The following is an 18057-nucleotide window of genomic DNA, read 5'->3' as shown; positions in this document are numbered from 1 at the left end:
ACATTTAAGGGCTATAGACTGTTCCATCAGCCAAAGGCATAGATACAGAGAAATGTTTTTGCCGGGGTGTCTGAAGATATATAATGAAGGGCCAGGCAACCCTCCCTGGGGAGAGCATTCCACAAATAGGGAACCACCACAGAAAAGGCTTGTTCTTGTGTTGCTGACCTCTGGGGCTCTTGTGGAATGGGCACACAAAACAGGGCCTCAGATTATGATTGCAGGGTCCAGGTTGGTTCATGTGTGGTCCTTGAGGTATTGTGGCCCTGAGCCATTTAGAAAGAGAACCTAAAATGCCTGCACTTAAAATATTATCAAATAAACAAATTCACACACCCATCCACGCACGCACCCACCATTTGCATGCTTAACATGTATTTTGATTATTCTATCACTTGGTAGACATGGAATAAGACTGGAATGTGATAAGGTCTATGCATAAGCTGGAATACATTACAACAGGAGCAAAAAATAGAAGTGGAAGTGCTGCTTAACTAAATTTCTATGGGAAGCTTTTATTTTCAAACAGCTTCTGGGATGCCTAGAAACTGGGTTGCGGTATTCAGTTTTTGCTTAGATCACTAAGAAGATTAGAGCATTTCCATCTACATTCAGAGGTCACATTATGTAAACAGGGGAGTCTTGCCAGATTCTCTCTCTGGGTTCATTCTCATTTGAGTAGGGAGCACAACTCTCCCAGCCAGCCTGGTGCTAACAGAAATCACAACTATCAGGAAAGATCAAACAAAACTTCTGGCTCCATTTGAATGTACTTCATCAAGAGTGAAACCAAATTACAACAAAATATTCACAACTGACTGACTTCTCAGAGCTTACTTGGCTTCTATATAAGCATTTTCAGATAAAGCCTTGAAATCTGCACCACAACAACTCAGTCTGTCTGGGATCAGAGTTCAAAAGATACACGCTTGCTTCCACTTCTAATCATCATTTGAAAAGAGCAGTATTACTGTTCTCTTTTCTCTAGAGAGTGAAAAAAATTCTTTCCCATGGGACCAAAAAGACCAACTAATGACAATTCTCTGATTAAGCAGCAAAAATATAGCCTGAATAATGTCATGCATTTGCTGTAGAACTGAAAGTTAAAATACATTTCACCAAATCTTCATTTCAGAGGCAAAGCAAAGGCCTTATGTGAGCCCCTCACTTCAACCCTGGGAGATGGAAACATACCATACACTCTCCATGCTGTGTATTTTTATTCACACAGTCAAAATCTATTTACTGGTTCTTGCCTTTCCTCTCTGATACTGATACTTGCCATCTTCACATCCTTTCAGCCACACAAGCATTTGTGAAAAGAAAATCAGGCAGCTGTCACTTCCCTAAGTCATTTCTCTCCTTCTACATCAAGGGTGGGGAACCACCGGCTCCAGGCCAACCTTGGCCTGCCAGGAGGTCCAATTTGGCCCACAAGGCAACTTTCTCCAAGCCATGTATGCTCGCCCATCAGCCGACGTCACTGGTGATATCAGCTGATGGGTGAGAGGAGAGGGTTTAATCCTGAATTGGCTGAATGCCCTGTACCAAGCAGTAGGATTTAATCTCCATTCATTAGCTGATGAGCAGTAATTAAAGTGCTTCTCAAAAGCACTGCTTGAAACAACTCCTGTGCTTCCTCTGTGTGAGAGAAGGCAGCAGTGCAGTGGGGGAGAATACCCTGGTCTCCAGAAATGTTGTTAGACAGCCTTAGGGCCAAACTAGACAGGAGAACCATCACCCAGCAGGTCACTGCAGTGTGTGGGAGAGCTTCTGCTGCAAACTACAAAAATACCAGAAGCCTGCTCCACAGTGACTCAGAGCAGGACTTTTGGTATGGTTGCCCACCTAAGGAGCAGAATTCTTGTCGAGATATAACAGGTGTCCACTATCTGCACTTTCTGGAAACAACTGAAGACACTTTTGTTCTTCTCAGCTGGATGAAGGAAACTCTGCCACAGGCATTGGTTTTATATTGTTTTGTTTTTTAAATACATCTACTTTTTGGTGGTTTTGTTATTGTGCATCACCTTGAGATGCTTGAATAGAAGATTAATCAAATAATAATAATAATAATAATAATAATAATAATAATAACAACAACAACAACAACAAGTTAAAAACAGCTACCAGCTTAAATTGGGGCCATGGCAGAGGGTGGTGTGTGTGTGTGTGTGTGTGTGTGCGCGCGCGCCAGTCTAAATTGCCTACCACACAAAGCTGTGTTTTGCCCCACAAGGGTACACACAGGTACCTTGTGGCAACTAGTTATAGGATACATGCAGAGTCTGAATTATTGTCATTCTTCTTCTTATTTTTTTATTTTTTTACCACCCTTCACCATAAGATCCCAAGGGGGGGTTACAGCAATTTAAAATTCAATATAAAAAACATTTTAAAAGTGATCATTTTTGCATAACTCTTTACATTTTAAACTAGAAAAGAAGTACTGTATATGAGTGTTTTAAAATTAAAATAAAATCACATGAGCTGTCATTTTCTTTTCAATTTTAAAAAGTTTTTTTCAATATAATCAAAAGGAACAAGTCTTGCAAGGACAAGTATGAAAAATTATTTAAAACATATATTATTACTACACACTATTGCATCTAACATGTACTCTTTGTTTTTAAAGAGGCATATCTTCTGTCTGCATATGTTTCATACTTGGTAAAGAATAAGAGCAGGATAAAAATATACTTCTAAAACTCCCACAAATTTCATAAATAAATATACAATAATTTACTCTAGAGGAGAGGCCTATTTTCAGAGCAAGGTGGCTATTATTAGGATGCCATATAAAATGAATCTACCAACATAATATTAAGCAAGCAAAATGTGCAGCTATATTCTATTGTTTTAGAATTCAGACCTGCAGTTTATGTCTCCTTATGTAAGGCATTAAAATGCTGCTCAGTATGTAGGACATGTTTTGTCCTTCGTTAGATTGTTTTCTCAGCCAAAAGACAGATTTTGAATTGCATGACCAGATGCAAGTTGTTATTTTGCTTTTTATAAGACATCAGAACAACGGACATCTACTTGTGTATGCATGGGATAACGCCTTACTTGTAAACCTTTTGTCTCGGAGGTTAATTTATTCTCTCTGATTCAATTAATAGGGTCTAGAAGAAAATACCAAAGTTTCGGGGAGGAAACTTCAAGGGGGGATGTGTGGAATCTGGTTATTGGCTTCCCATATTGTAACCATAATTAATACTGTGTTGGTACTTATAAACAATGTATTGTCCAGGAATGACATGAAATCTCCAAACTTCCCTTGAGATTCAGTGCCATTCAATATACTTTGTATATTGAATGGCTTTAAACAGTGACTAAAACAAAGTCGGTCCTGGAGAAAAGGTAGAGAACAGTGGAATCAAATAACATGACATTTTGTTTCAGATTGTAGCTCAGTGTAGCACTTCACAGGGATAATGCATTCTCTGTGTGGGGGAAGGGATTACTGTAACCACCTGGGAGATAGCAGATGGTGTATGGACCCTCTTAAGAGGATCCAAAAGAAGCCGAGCCTAGCATTACCTCAAGGACACAGTTGCGTAGAAACTGCAATGGTAGGAAATGTACAGTAACACTGTGGTTAGGGGCTGAGATTACTAACTTGATCCAAGAACTAACATCCAAGAACTATTACACTGAAGTCTCTGATTGCATTACTGTGCATAAACATACTGATAATCATTTCCTATACGTCATCTACTACTACAACTAAAAGCACAGCATGGGTTAAACGAGAAGCTTTGAGTCTGAGAAGGTTTGGAAAGTCCTAGGGAAAACCCCCCCCCCCAAAAAAAAGAGACACTAAGGGCTTTCTAGGCACAGGACTTGGATTTCTGTGTCCAAGTTTTTGTGTGTGTGTTGTGTTTTTTTTGTCCTGCTGCTTTCCCCAGGAAAGCCAGCTGTTTACTGTTGAATCAGAACGAACAGCGGGTTTTCTCTGATAACGTGGTGGGACAAAAATACAAAACAAAACTGTTCAGACAGGGACCTAAAAATCTCAGACCTGTGCCTAGAAAGTACAGCAGAAAAGAAGTGTGGATGACTCCTAAGTGCTGGATTCAGACTTGCATTCAGCTGAGTTCTGCTTGTGCTAGAGGAGGAAGGACAGGAAGTGGAATAGTGTGAGGCACTGCAAGGACAAGGAAGAATCAATAAAGCTTGCCTCCTCACACCATTGGTAAGGAAACCACTGATGGATAATCACCCCTTCTGCTCACAGGCAATAAACTTTGGATCCAGCCCTATGAAACTGTTACCTGTTATGTTGTGGGTGTTTTTTATGGGTGTTTTATTGTCAATTGCTTCACAGGAAGCAAATAATAAATGAAATGAAATGAATGAATGAATGAATGAATGAATGAATGAATAATATGATTTATTGTTAAAATTTGATCTGAAAGGCAAAGATTTCAAGGTTAAAAATTAAGCAAAGTCACAACGACATTTATTAGGGTTGCCAAAAAGTAAAAGTTGTTTAGGCTTTTTTTAGGAAGAGCCTAAGCTTTTTCTTTTTTCTTTGGAACAAACCAAAAATAGTGCTTTTAGAGTTGCCATTCACCTGGGTTTTCCATGACATTTTGCCAATTCAGCAATATTCCCCCCTGACGACATTTTTACACCTTAAAACCAGGGCATGTAAGTATGCATGTGTTATGTGAGCCTAAGGGGCTAAAAGAACAAACAGCAAATCAGCATGCCACTGCTGTAATTTGTGTGTTATTGGGTCACTTCCAACTCTATGAATCTATGTGGTGCCCATTTTTTCTGTTTTAAAAAAAGCTTTCTGAACATTTAATACTGCAGTCAGTCTGCCTCCAAGTAAATGGAGCACGAAGCTTCTGCATGCAATTGTGTACTTGATTTGGCCTTGGAGAATGTCTGAAGGAGCAATTTTAGTAGATTGATTTTTGCTGGAACACAAGGACATTTTTACTGTGAATCCAAAGCAGCCTCAGCTTCATCTCCAACCTGCAATATTAACAGTAGACTACATTGCAATACCACTGTAAACTGCTTTCCTCCAGCATATCCCTCTAACATACAAAGGAGAATGTACCCTTTTCCTCCTTTACTGCAGTCTGAAGAAAATCCTTCCTCTGAAATTATTATTCCTGTTAGCACCAAATGGGGATTTCCTCCCAAAGGAAAGAGCAGCTTCCAAGAAACAATATGCATTTAATGTCATGCTTAGTTCCCCCTAAATTTTTTAGACAATAAGGCATGTGTCCTCAGCAGAGATGAGCTTAATACTGCAAGGATTCTGAGGTATTAACTGGAATCATTAGGGCTCCATTCTTCTCAAATTTACTTAAGAAATAAGGATAACAGAAGCAAAACAGGTTTGCACTGGCAGACTAATATGTGGAACTTTCCACAATGTGAATGAAAACTTGGATCTCCAACTTCAGAGCTATAGCAGAATCAACTGGACTGTTGTCTACTGTAACCAAAGGAACAAAGAGCTCAGTTTTCTATGTACAGTTTTCTATGTACTTCTACAGCACAGTGATTCAAAGCTATGTTTGCATAGAATGCCATTACAAACAGAAATCAATATTTAAACTATCAAGCAGATAATATGAATCAGTCAACAAAATGCAGGATGGAAGGTGGTGGTGAACAATAAGAACTAGAATTTAGAACAAGAATTTAGAACAAGAACTTGCTAGTTCCAAGTCTCAAAATCATAATTCAAAGGTAACTAATGCTATAATTAAAATAAAAAAATTCCTTCCAGTAGCACCTTAAAGACCAACTAAGTTAGTTCTTGGTATGAGCTTTCGTGTGCATGCACACTTCTTCAGATACACTGAAACAGAAGTTGCCAGATCCTTCTATATAGTGAGAAGGTGGGGAGGGGTGTTACTCAGAAGGGTGGTGGGAATGGGAGATAGGCAGATAGCTGAGAGAGCCTCTTGACGACTCTTAACGACTGTAATAGGTCTTACAGGAAAAGGCAAGGGGTGGGAAGGTGAGAAATGGTTTAGTCATGTATAGTGAGATAAGAATCCAATGTCTTTGTTCAGCCCAGGTCTTTCCATGGTTTTAAGTTTGGTAATGAGTTGTAATTCAGCAGCTTCTCTTTCCAGTCTATTTCTGAAATTCCTTTGTAGTAAAACAGCTACTTTGAGATCTTGTATAGAATGTCCTGGGAGATTGAAGTGTTCTCCTACTGGTTTCTCTGTTCTGTGATTCTTGATGTCAGATTTATGTCCGTTTATTCTTTGGCGTAAGGTTTGGCCTGTTTGTCCAATATAGAGAGCTGAAGGACACTGTTGGCATTTGATGGCATACACAATGTTAGACGATGAGCAATTAAATAGTCCCGAGATGGTATGTGTGATGTTGTTGGGGCCAGTAATGGTGTTGTCCGGGTGTATGTGGCAGCAAAGTTGGCATCTGCGTCCATCCTGTATTTTTATAGTAGTGTCCAAAAAATGTATTTCTTGCATAGATTGATTCATTGTAAGGTTGATTGTGGGGTGAAAATCATTAAATTTCTGGTGAAAGGTGTCCAGGGTCTGTTGACCATGTGTCCAGATGATAAAAATATCGTCAATGTATCGCAGGTACAAGAGAGGTTTGAGTGGGTAGGAGTTCAGGAAACGTTGTTCTAAATCTGCCATGAAGATGTTGGCATACTGTGGGGCCATGTGGGTGCCCATTGCTGTGCCGCTGATCTGAAGGAACAGGTCATCACCGAATTTGAAGTTGTTGTGGGTAAGGACAAATTGGCAGAGTTTGGTGGCAAGGTCCGCTGTGGTTTTATCTGATATGGTGTTCCTTATAGCTTGTAAACCATCGTTGTGTGGGATGTTGGTATACAGAGATTCCACATCCATAGTAGCTAGTATAGTATTGTTGGGAAGATTATTTAAAGATTGTATTTTCCTCAGAAAATCTGTGGTGTCACGTACATAGCTGGGAGCATTGATGGCATATGGTTTCAGAACAGAGTCCATATAACCGGAGACACCCACTGTAACAGTGCCAATACCTGAAATGATGGGGCGTCCTGGATTTCCTGGTTTGTGTATTTTGGGTAGAAGATAGAAAGTTCCTGGTCGAGATTCTGTTGGTGTGTTGGTGAGGATCTGTTCTTGGATGTGTGGGGGTAGCTCCTTAACAATCTTGTTTAGTTCTTTCTTGTATTCTTGTGTGGGGTCTGAGTCCAATTTTGTGTAAAAGGCGGTATTGGAAAGTTGTTTGTGAGCCTCCTGAATGTAGTCAGTTTTGTTCATGATGCTATAATTGTGCTTCAAAAACAATATCTGGCGTTTTGTGGTTTCCACAAAACACACAACTATCGTTTCCAATCCAAAAAAAACCCCGACTACACAGTCAGCAAATGTAATACCTAAAAGGTGAAGTAAATTCTGAAAAACAAGTCTGAACAGCTTATTTTGATAAGTTTTCTTTCTGTGGTTACTAACAATTGTGAAAGCATATCAGATGCTATGCTTCCAGTGAAGCTGCAAATTTAAAGCATACCTAAAGATTTAAGCCAGAAACAAGAGGAATCTTAAATGCACATGGTTGACATTTCCATGGATGACATTTCCATGGACAATTATTGTTGGCCATTCTGTGATGGACAGTTACTTAAGATGCAAAGTCAATATTTCATGATCACTCATTAATTTTACAAGCATGTATTTTATTGCCATATTATCTGAACATCATGCCTGGCTTCTGGAGACTTTCCAACTGAAAGTGTGAAAAGTAGAAGTTCCAAAACACTGCCATGCTCCTGCTGACATTATGGTTGATAATGTATTGCTGATGGATTTATAAATTTCTGTTTGCTTTGTCATTCTTTGCTGTTAACTGTTTTTACTGTAATCTATACAGCAGCTATGACTTTGCATAACACAAGCTTTTCAAGTACAGCTGAATAATGTATTTTGTCCTTATTTACTGAAATAGGAAAATTAATAGACCTATTTCAAATAAAATGTTCATCGCATAGTGGCGAACATCAGAAGACTATTAATTGTGTTACTTTTCCAATTTCTGTGATTTTCTCTAGAGCCGCTCTTTAATCAGCACAGCTAAAACTTTAAGGACAGTAAAGTCTATGCTCAGGGATGAAAAGAAGAGATTGACTTGCTGATCCTCAGTTCAGATTATTTGCTGTCTTATCCAATTTGCCTGGGTGGATTTAACACCATCATGCTGATAGTGAAACTGAAAGATGCAACCCACTCCGCACTGTACTTATCAGTGTTAAAGTCTGGACAGCAAAGGTGTTTGTACCATGAGATGAACTCACAGACAGATCAGATCAGCTTTGGAACCGATCAGTACAACTTGTCTGCCTGAAAGTCAGGCACTTCATTCTGCTTTAGCAATTAGGTTTGTTTTGACAAGTGGCTATAACACTGCTATGTCACTAAGGGCCAAACTAGGTAAAACAATGAGGTCTATCTGATGTCACCTCTCACATTTTTTTACATTAAAAACAGTGGTGTGGAGGCTTAACTTCCCCCTCTATTTAAAAAAGCTGCCATCTCCCTGCACAGGAACGTATCAGCACATCATAAAAAGACAACTGCAAATATTAGTTCCCAATCTCAATGCCTTTCAAATACATCATAGAGAAATGCTCATATCTACTTCACAACCAAGAAAGCTGAATGCTGGAAGATTTAGGACAGATATAAGAAAGTATTTCCTCACACAGTGCACATGGAAATTGCTCCCACAAGATGGCCTCCAACATGGATGGCTTTAAAAGGGGATAAGACAAATTCAAAGAGAATAAGGGCTATCAGTGACTACTAGCCATAATAGTTATGTTCTTCATCTGCTGTCATAGGAAATATACCTCTTAATACCAGTTGCTCAGGGCCTTTTTGTGGGCCTCCCATAGGCATCTGGTTGGCCACTGTGAGAACAGTACTAGACTGGATGGCATCTTGACCCGATCCAGTTGGACTCTTAGGTTTTTAAACAATCTTGAGATTGGGATGTTTTATTGCCACCCTAGGCACCTTTGGGAGGAAGGAATAAACAAATAAACAAACAAGTGTTCAGATGTGAGAATAATTTTGCAACAGCAATCAATTCCCTTTACTGATCATATTTTTCAGTACTAGCTACATTACTCTCAGCAGAATATCCCTTTTTACTTTAAAATCAGGAAGGAGAGGTGGTTTAGTTCTCCATATATTGTTTGAGATATAAACAGAGAAGGTGTTGCAGAATATTACTCTTTGCAGAATATTACTCTGTTGCAGAATATTACTCTCAGCAGAATATCCCTTTTTACTTTAAAATCAGGAAGGAGAGGTGGTTTAGTTCTCCATATATTGTTTGAGATATAAACAGAGAAGGTGTTGCAGCCAAATCTAATTTAGCCCTCAGTTCTCTAAAATACTTTTTATTGAGTTCCTGCCCTCAATTTCTCTCAATGAGAGGCTGATCGAGATTCCTCCCCTCAAACAACCCCAAAATTCAGTGCATATTTTCAACCCAAGGATTTATGCTGCAACTTGCTTCTTCTCTGTCAGTATCTGCATGAAAAGCATGCTGGCAGCAAGACAGCAGTGCAGAGCTCCTAGTTAATGTCCTGCCAAACAAAAACTTGAGAAAGTAAGCTTGAATATCCAATTTGGCAACTCAAACTCCCAAAGGAGCTACACTGCATTTCAGTTTGTAAAGCAAATTTGCCATATCCGCTGCTGTAGCTGCAGCGGTACAAAGTGACTGAACAGGCCTCTTTGATTTTCATCTGTAGTCAGTTATTTTTTAAATTAACATGTATGATTTGGTAGTTATTAAACAACTTTCCCTGGTGTATCTAAAATGCTACCTGCAAAATTTCCCAGTATAAGAAACATGTTTTGAGAAATTATCTAATTCAACAAAACCCATGAATCTGCACTGTTCTGACAGGGCCAGCCCTAAGATGAGGCAGTGTGAGGCAGCTGCCTCTGGCAGCAGATGCTGAGATGCAGGGAGTGACCAGAGCTATGAGTGCCACGTGACCTACCCTGTACTCCCTATGCTAGTCTGCTGTCCTCAAGCGAAGTTCAGGACACTGTCCTTTCACCAATATTGCATCAAAATTCAACTTCCAATCCAATTGGCTTCTTATGTGCCTTGGGGGAGGGCACTACTTTGTCCTTTGCCTCAGGCAGCAAAATGTCTTGTACTGGCCCTGTGTTCTGAACAAAGTGGACAGAATACAAGCTCGTGGGATGGTAGCTAATCAAGTCTTATTTGGTATAGACAAAGCAAAATCAATGGGAAAGTCAACCAAGTGCATTGATTCCAATGGTCTACTCTTGAGTATGATTTAATTAGCTATAACTCTACACATACAGACACATGAGAGATAAACATTGTTATTAAACAAGAATGATAAAATCTAATATAAAGTTAGAAATTCCATAAGGAATAGTATTTCCTCTCAACTCGTATCCATTGAAAATATCACCTATGAGCTTGAACTCTTTTGAAATTTATGAGCCATCTAACTTTCAACCTGACCTTGCTTTACGAAATATATCTCTTAAAGTTAACAGTTAACAACCAAAACTAATGGTGGGCCACAGAAACTGCAGTTTGACACAGTTGATAGAGAACACAGAATTTCCCCTTTGAACAATGAAGCAAGAAAATTGCATAGCATAATTTCAGGAGTTTTCTTAACATAACAATGCATAGTACCCATTATGGTTCATTAAAGTGAAACCATGTTTAGGATATGACAAGGTTATATGTTCCAAGTACCCAAAGGCTTAGGAAATGCATTTTTTAATGAGAAATTAATCCTTTTTTGACATCAATGAACAGTAATGCACTCAAACTTTTATAAAACGTTTGCTTCTGTCAACAACAGATTCTGAAAGCACTTTTGAATATCAGCAGGGGGAAAGGGGGGTCTGGAAATTGTTAAATAAATATACAGCAACTTCTTCAGACTACTGAAGATTTATACTGCAATACTGTAAAGCTTTAAGATCAATGTGTCAAGAGGTTTGAGTTAGATTAGCAGGACTAGAAATATAATTCAAATTCATGGATGACCTGAATACTTTCAGTTCTAAAAGTCTGTGTAAAGAGTATCACATAAATTTGTATTGAGGTTTTAAGTATCTGAAGTTTTACATCAAACACTGTGGATGTATACTACATATCCAGAAACAGAAAAGATAGTCAAAGCTTAATCCAACACACTACCACCAGAGTCGTGCTCAATCTGTCATGCAGGAATTGCAGATACTCAAGGTTACCAAGATCTCTTCACCTTCAGGTGGAGCTTTTATGGTTACTCATAACATGGCATTGCGCATATGCTCATGTTATTCTTTGCTTCATCATATATCCCAGACATGAGGCCATCCTCAGAGGCCCAGTTGTAGGGCAGATCCATGGTTATCTGCACAACTGGGAAAGGTATAGGTAACTGGCGTATTTCAGTAACTATCACCCATAGGAACCTGTTAGAAAAGTACATATAGCCACATGCATTTCTTTAATGCAAAGTAAATGCTAACATGAACATACAGATTGCTGTATTAATCTTTTCCCCCCATCACTGAAGGAATTATCCATGCCTGACTGAGAGAAGGTAAACTGACAACACTAAATAAATACAGTAGAACAATTCATATCCACAAAGCTGCTACTCCCTCTTCAACTGTTCTGTATCTTGCTTCGATTGAATCTGTCATAGCTAAAATATGTAGTATCAACATATTTTGGTGATAAAGAAGTTTGGTCTGAGTTCAGGACTAAAGAGCCAACTCTCTTCCCCACTACTCCAGCTCACTCACAGTTCATAGCCCATACATATGTGGTAGGCTTTACTCCTTCCTGAGACTGACTGTAAAGAGGCTATCTAGAACTAAAAAAGAGAAAGAGAGAAAAGGGCATGGATGAGTGAAAGGGCAGTAAAGTAGCCCACATGCCTCCAACTATCTTCCTTACAGTGGTACTAAATTTGTTGCACACACCGTTAGTAATGAATGTGTTAATAAAATAGAACTGACTCAAATATCACAACACAAAAAATGCCATCAGATACTATTACAGTGCAATGCTGCATAGTGCTACTCAATTGTTGCTACACAATACATGCATTAAGATGTTAATCTGGTTCAGATATGCAGACTTCTCTGTTAGGAGTTTGTAGGAAAGTGGAATGTGATGAAGGTGTGTGGGTTGGGGAGAAAATGACATCAATGCAGTGGTGAAATTCCTAAGAGGATTTGCATTGCAGTTATCACATCTGTACTCTAGGCAAGCTGCTGAATAAAAAACAGAACAGAGCCAAAATAACATTCTCTGTCCCTTTAAAGACAGATATTTGAAGAATGGTAGGTTCAAATCAGCAAGCAAATAGCTTATGGAACTTCTACCAGCAAATGAGAATGATCTGCTATGAGTAAGGGTGCAAGCCTAACAATAGATTCACTGGGAAGACTGAGTTAAGATATAGTAGATCTCCAGCTCAGCCAGCAGGTTCACAGCTCTGTCATACTACGCTGGCATACTTAACCAATCCTGGCTCAGACAGAGATACTCCAGTATAACTTTCTCATTGTAGTCCAGCTGGGGCTAAGCCGACTGACCTGAGACTGGCTGAACTTATGCCAGCACACGCCCTGAAAAATGGGCATTCCAGGTGAGTAGCGAGGGCAAGACCAGGCAAGGGAAGACTTATGCTGGATCCTAACGCCGTTCAGCTTGGTTATGTGACCTGGGAACCCACCGGAGCAAAAAAGAGGGGTGCAAATCAGATGCTATTTTAAAGGCTTGTTTTCCCATTGCCAGGCTTCTGGATGGAGTTTGGATCTGGTGCACTTTATGCTGACTTAATTTAAAGTGGCTTAATTACACTGGCTTCCCATATTTAGGACTACTCCCTAAGAGAGCGTGTCACAGGTACATAATCTATAAAAGGTAAAGGGACCCCTGACCGTTAGGTCCAGTCGCGGACGACTCTGGGGTTGCAGCGCTCATCTCGCTTTACTGGCCGAGGGAGCCGGCGTACAGCTTCCGGGTCATGTGGCCAGCATGACTAAGCTGCTTCTGGCAAACCAGAGCAGCACACAGAAACGCCGTTTACCTTCCCACAGGAGTGGTACCTATTTATCTACTTGCACTTTGACGTGCTTTCGAACTGCTAGGTTGGCAGGAGCAGGCACCAAGCAACGGGAGCTCACCCCGTTGCGGGGATTCGAACCGCCGACCTTCTGATCAGCAAGCCCTAGGCTCTGATTGGCCTGCCCTAAGCCACTCATGTCACTGTTACATAATCTATAACCAGCTATAAATATGCTTTAGCAGCACACTATCCCTATAAAGGGTATAGCAAAAATAATACCACAGATCTACTTGTATGAAAAAAACTGTGGACAAATGGTCTTTTTATGTGCAGCATTAGCAATGCACTCAAATATACTACAAATATCAATAAAATGCCTGAAGGCCAATAAAGTTCAAACAAGACACGCTAGTAACAGACCCACAAATTACCGTATTTTGCACCCCATAGGACGCTCCGGCCCATAGGACGCACCTAGTTTTTTTGGGGGAAATAAAGAAAAAAAAATTTATTTCCCCCCCAGGTGCGGGGCTGGAAGAACAGCGGGAAGGCGCGCTCTGCTTCCCCGCTGTCCCCCGAGCTTGTGGGGCTGGCTATGGGGAGAAGTGCGCTGATCCCGGGACTGCAGGCAGCTCTGCGCGGCCATCGGGAGCGGGGCGGGACTTCGCGCCCGGCTCCCGGTGGCCGCGCAGAGCTGCGCTGATCCTGGGACTGCAGGCAGCTCTGCGCAACCCTCTCGCTCTCCAGGCTTCAGCGAAAGCCTGCATTCACCCCATAGGACGCACACACATTTCCCCTTCATTTTTGGAGGGGGAAAAGTGCGTCCTATAGGGCGAAAAATACGGTAAAACTCGGTTGCAGTCAAATCCCTATAAAAGTGAGAAGTATGACTGGGGGAAATTCAAAGAGCAGAAGGCACAGGTAAGAAGAGGTTGCTGAACACTTTCCCTCACTTTCCCTTTTCCCTGGATGTTCTTTTCCAGAGCCATTTTTCTCCCTGCGGTTACTTCGAGACCACCTGTTTCTTGAATCATTCATCCTAGTTTGTTTGTGGGGAGATTAGACAATGTGGCTATTTATTGAGCATTCATTCTAATTTATTATTTCATAAAATTTATATATTGCTTGACTGTAGATAAAATCTCAAAGCAAATACTTGCTCACATTTTACAGTGTATCTCCCCATCACTTTCCCTTGTGGTAAAAAGTCCAATTTTGAAGGAATTGGGTATGCTGTAAAAGTTCTCCAAATCAACTTTACAGTAAATGCATGGACTGAATTTGCCAGTAAGTGACTGAATCACACCTGAATATAGCGACAGTCAGGAAGCACTTTGAGACTGGAAGAAACTCTCACCAGTGAGTTAAAGAGAACTGGTTCCTCAACCTCCTTTCATATGCTCCTTTTGCATTTTAAGCCACCTACTTCATTCCTGTTCCATAGGGAACTGGCACAATCAGTTAAAAAAAACCACAAAAATACATAAGTACATATTTTCAGGTGCCAGGCAAAAACATGTAACCAAGGCACCAAGCAAGTCTCCCTCCACAAGTGGGGAGCCACTGCAGGAAGGGCCCGTTTTCAAGTCACAGAGATACACGAAGAAGGGCCTCTGATGATGATCCATAATACCACCATAGTATGTCATAGGAATCTATACTGTGTCCTTATACAGTTTTAATATCTGCTAAAGTCTAGAATTATCAGCAAATTTCATGTGAGAAATAAATATATGCAAGGTAGCTACAACCCAATGAAGTACTAAGGTATGCACTGAAGTCTGTTGAAATCAAAAGGGTTAAGCAAACATTATGAGTGTTGGAGATAATGTAACCAGTGTTTGAACTACAACTGTCAGTATTGCAGTTAAAAGGTACTAAACAATATAAATAACAATATCAGATAACCAGTCTGTACCTTCATGACATCTCGATAAGATTGTATAACTTCAACGTCTCCCTTGTCATTTTCTTCTTCTACTCCTTCATCCAGAGCCTCATAACCTTCATCTTTGCTCCCATCTGCTTCTACAGTGTTGGTCATATGATCAATAAGCTGTTCCAAGGGGGGGCTTAGCTCTCGCTCTTCATTCTCTTTCAAGCCATAGTCCAGTGCTTTATAAATAATAATTCCCAATGATTCTATTACCTGAAAAGAAGGATTACATCATTTTAGATATATTGGTACTAATATTTTGCTACTATTAACTGCTACAATATCAACCATGAAATACATTTTCTGTTATATCACTGTTAAATAGGAAGATATCAAATATAGCACAAAAATGGAAATATCAGTATTAATGAGATGCCAATATTCAAACTCTCTAAATCCTGCTCCTTGTGAGGGTTGTTTTGAAAACACAAGAAAATAATGAGGTATGTTAGTGTATGCATTTAATGTTTACACCTTGAACACTAAGACAATGTAACGATGTTGAGCTTATTAAGGTAATAAGAAATAAGATGTACACTATAATTCACAGAAAACAAATGGTTACTTTTTTATATAGCATGTTCAGCAAACATACTTTAATATTAAGATGTAGTATGACTTTTACTGGAGTAACAGCCTTTGTGCCATTTCAGCAGCACTCTTTCTATGGGATTTCCCCTGTGCAGGGCCAGCCCACTCATGAGGCAAGGTGTGGTGACCGCCTCAGGTGGCAGAATCCACAGGGGCACCAGATCCCAATCTAGAGCTTTATTCTTCTTCTTGTTCCTGATGTAGATGTTTGCTCACCCCTTCCACACTGGTGGGAAGGGGGGCACCATTTTGTGGTTCGTCTCAGGTGCCAAAATGTATTAGGCCGGCCCTGAACCTGTGCGCCCCAAATGGAAGACGGGAAAGTTCTAGAATGGGTCCCTACAGCCAAGTGGGGACACCCAGAGGCATACATAAAAAACACTGTTTATTACCATTATTATTAGAATTCCAGACTCACTTGCAAAAGCACACTGCCCCAAACCTACAGGATTAAGGGGTGGTCAGGAAACAAACATGGGTAGCAGAAAGTAGCATGCAGAAGCAAGCTTTTAGCAATAGTTAGCCTAAAGAAGAACATGATTGCTCTTACTTCCTGTTCTCCAGCTAGGATCTGAAAGTGATGGGGTCGTTACGAATTGGATTTGGAAGACATGTACTCTCAGTTGAACATCTTCCAAGTCCAGTTTTCCCCCCATAATAGGAAATGGCATCATGGGCTGAAGGGGTGAACAAGCCCACATGTTCCAGACTTGAGCAACTTGATCTCAGCTATGAACATGGCTTCCTAGGACCCTCTCCTGAGCCCAAGACAAGCACCTGCAATGGCTTCAAGGTTGAAACAAAATCATTGCAGGTGCTGAATATCTGCCATTGCAGCCCCTCTGTTCAAGCCAAGAAGAGAGATTTTGCTTGATTCCTCTGTAACCACTATTTTATGGACAGCTGGCACTGATATTTCACTCTCTCTGCTTCAGTTGCATTCTTCCAGCTGAGGGATGGACGTGCCCCAAACCACCCCTTCTTTTGCTACAACTGACATGCTTAATGGCGGGCTTGGTCTGGAAACATCTAGTTGGCACATTTTTCTGTTTGGTTTAATAAAGGTCATGGACTAAATGAATTATTTTTAGAAGAAGAATATGAGTAATATTGCTGATTTAATTCTCCTGAGAACTTTTACTTTTTGTCAGTCTGTTCCAGTAAATTTTATTGTTTATAGCCAATGGCCATCACAATACAGCATGAGCACAAATCACACAACTATAAAACAAAAGACATTTCATGCACCAGACCAGGACAAATTCTACAATATCCAAAATTTAAAAACATTCCTTCTAGTCAGCATCCTAAGGGTTTGGCACTTGCACTATCCAGAAAGGTTGCCCTTATTTTTCTTGCCACTAGTGCAAACAGTGCCACCCTATAGCTGATGCATTTATGTGATTGCCAGTCATATCACAGACAGTATATGTTTTCTAAAATGAACTTTTAAAAACTATTTTTATTTTTCAGTCATTTTGAAACATGTGTTAATGTTTATAAGGCATGCCATTCTCCCACACTTATTACATATAATAGGGCATTGTTTGTGTCCTTGCCCTCTTCCTGAGCTTGTCCATGTTCATAATTAAAGTGACAAAGCTCCAAGGCATAGCTGTACTTATAAACATTAAAAAGGCTGTTTTTCTGCCACACTTGTAATTATCTGACTTTTCCTTGGAGCTGGTAATCTCTTTATAAGTCTGAGGCCCAAATAAGTCTGCGGTCAAGAAGAGTCAGAGTAGCTCCAAATATCTTTGTATAAGTTTCTAAGGAGTGGGATATCATCTATAATACCAAGTACCCTTCACCCTGCTGTGTTAAAGGACCTGCCAAGTTCTGCTACGCTTGATTCTTACGTTGTTTGAAAACTAAGGCTGTGTACGTGCCATACATATAAGCAGATCACACCCAAAGGAATAAAAGGAACAGTAGTTTGTTAAGGGTGCTGGGAATTATAGCTCTGTGAGGGGTAAACTACACTTCTTATGATGGGGGCGGCGGTTAATGTATGGTGTGCACACTGCTTAAGTTTTCTAAGTTGCAGAAAAATTATACCACAGCAAAAGCAGTCACAAGCATTCTATTAAAACCAATGAAATCATTCTGCCTAGCCATCCATTTATCTGTTATACACGTCAAAGGAGGTAGCAGGCAGGCCAGTCCCACATACTATGTTTGCGCATTCAGCAGACTATCAGAAATGAGAGTATGTACTGGAGAACTTGAAAGGTTGCACATTATTTTGTGGTGTTTTGGATGGCATAATAAGGGTATTGTCCTAACATTGATAATGTAACACAGCAGCCCTACAGATGAATTGTTGTTGTTTAATAACAGAATTAACTTCCATTTAGGAGTGTTTTCATGCATTCACAGGTGTGATAAAACACTACAGAGGAGCAAGTCACCCAATCTAAAGAGTCAGATTTTTCAGGTTGTGGTCCTATGT

At 40.1% G+C, this 18057-nt stretch overlaps 2 protein-coding genes across 7 annotated transcripts in view; both read right to left on the bottom strand.

Moving 5' to 3' along the window:
- Positions 1 to 18057, bottom strand: part of CEP76 (centrosomal protein 76) — a 138401-nt gene that overhangs the window by 77090 nt on the left and 43254 nt on the right. The gene's annotated exons all lie outside the window — the stretch shown is intronic.
- Positions 1 to 18057, bottom strand: part of SPIRE1 (spire type actin nucleation factor 1) — an 85354-nt gene that overhangs the window by 40521 nt on the left and 26776 nt on the right. For all 6 annotated transcript variants that reach the window (XM_081205591.1, XM_081205595.1, XM_081205593.1 and 3 more), the window contains exon 3: positions 14997 to 15227. In XM_081205591.1, coding sequence (XP_081061717.1) covers positions 14997 to 15227 — 231 coding nt within the window. The remainder of the gene's footprint in view (positions 1 to 14996; positions 15228 to 18057) is intronic.

Source organism: Podarcis bocagei (assembly GCF_964188305.1).
Source record: "Podarcis bocagei genome assembly, chromosome: 8".
Classification (NCBI taxonomy): Eukaryota; Metazoa; Chordata; class Lepidosauria; order Squamata; family Lacertidae; genus Podarcis; species Podarcis bocagei.
Note: the sequence above shows the minus strand (reverse complement) of the source record. Positions and strands in the feature narration are given on the sequence as shown.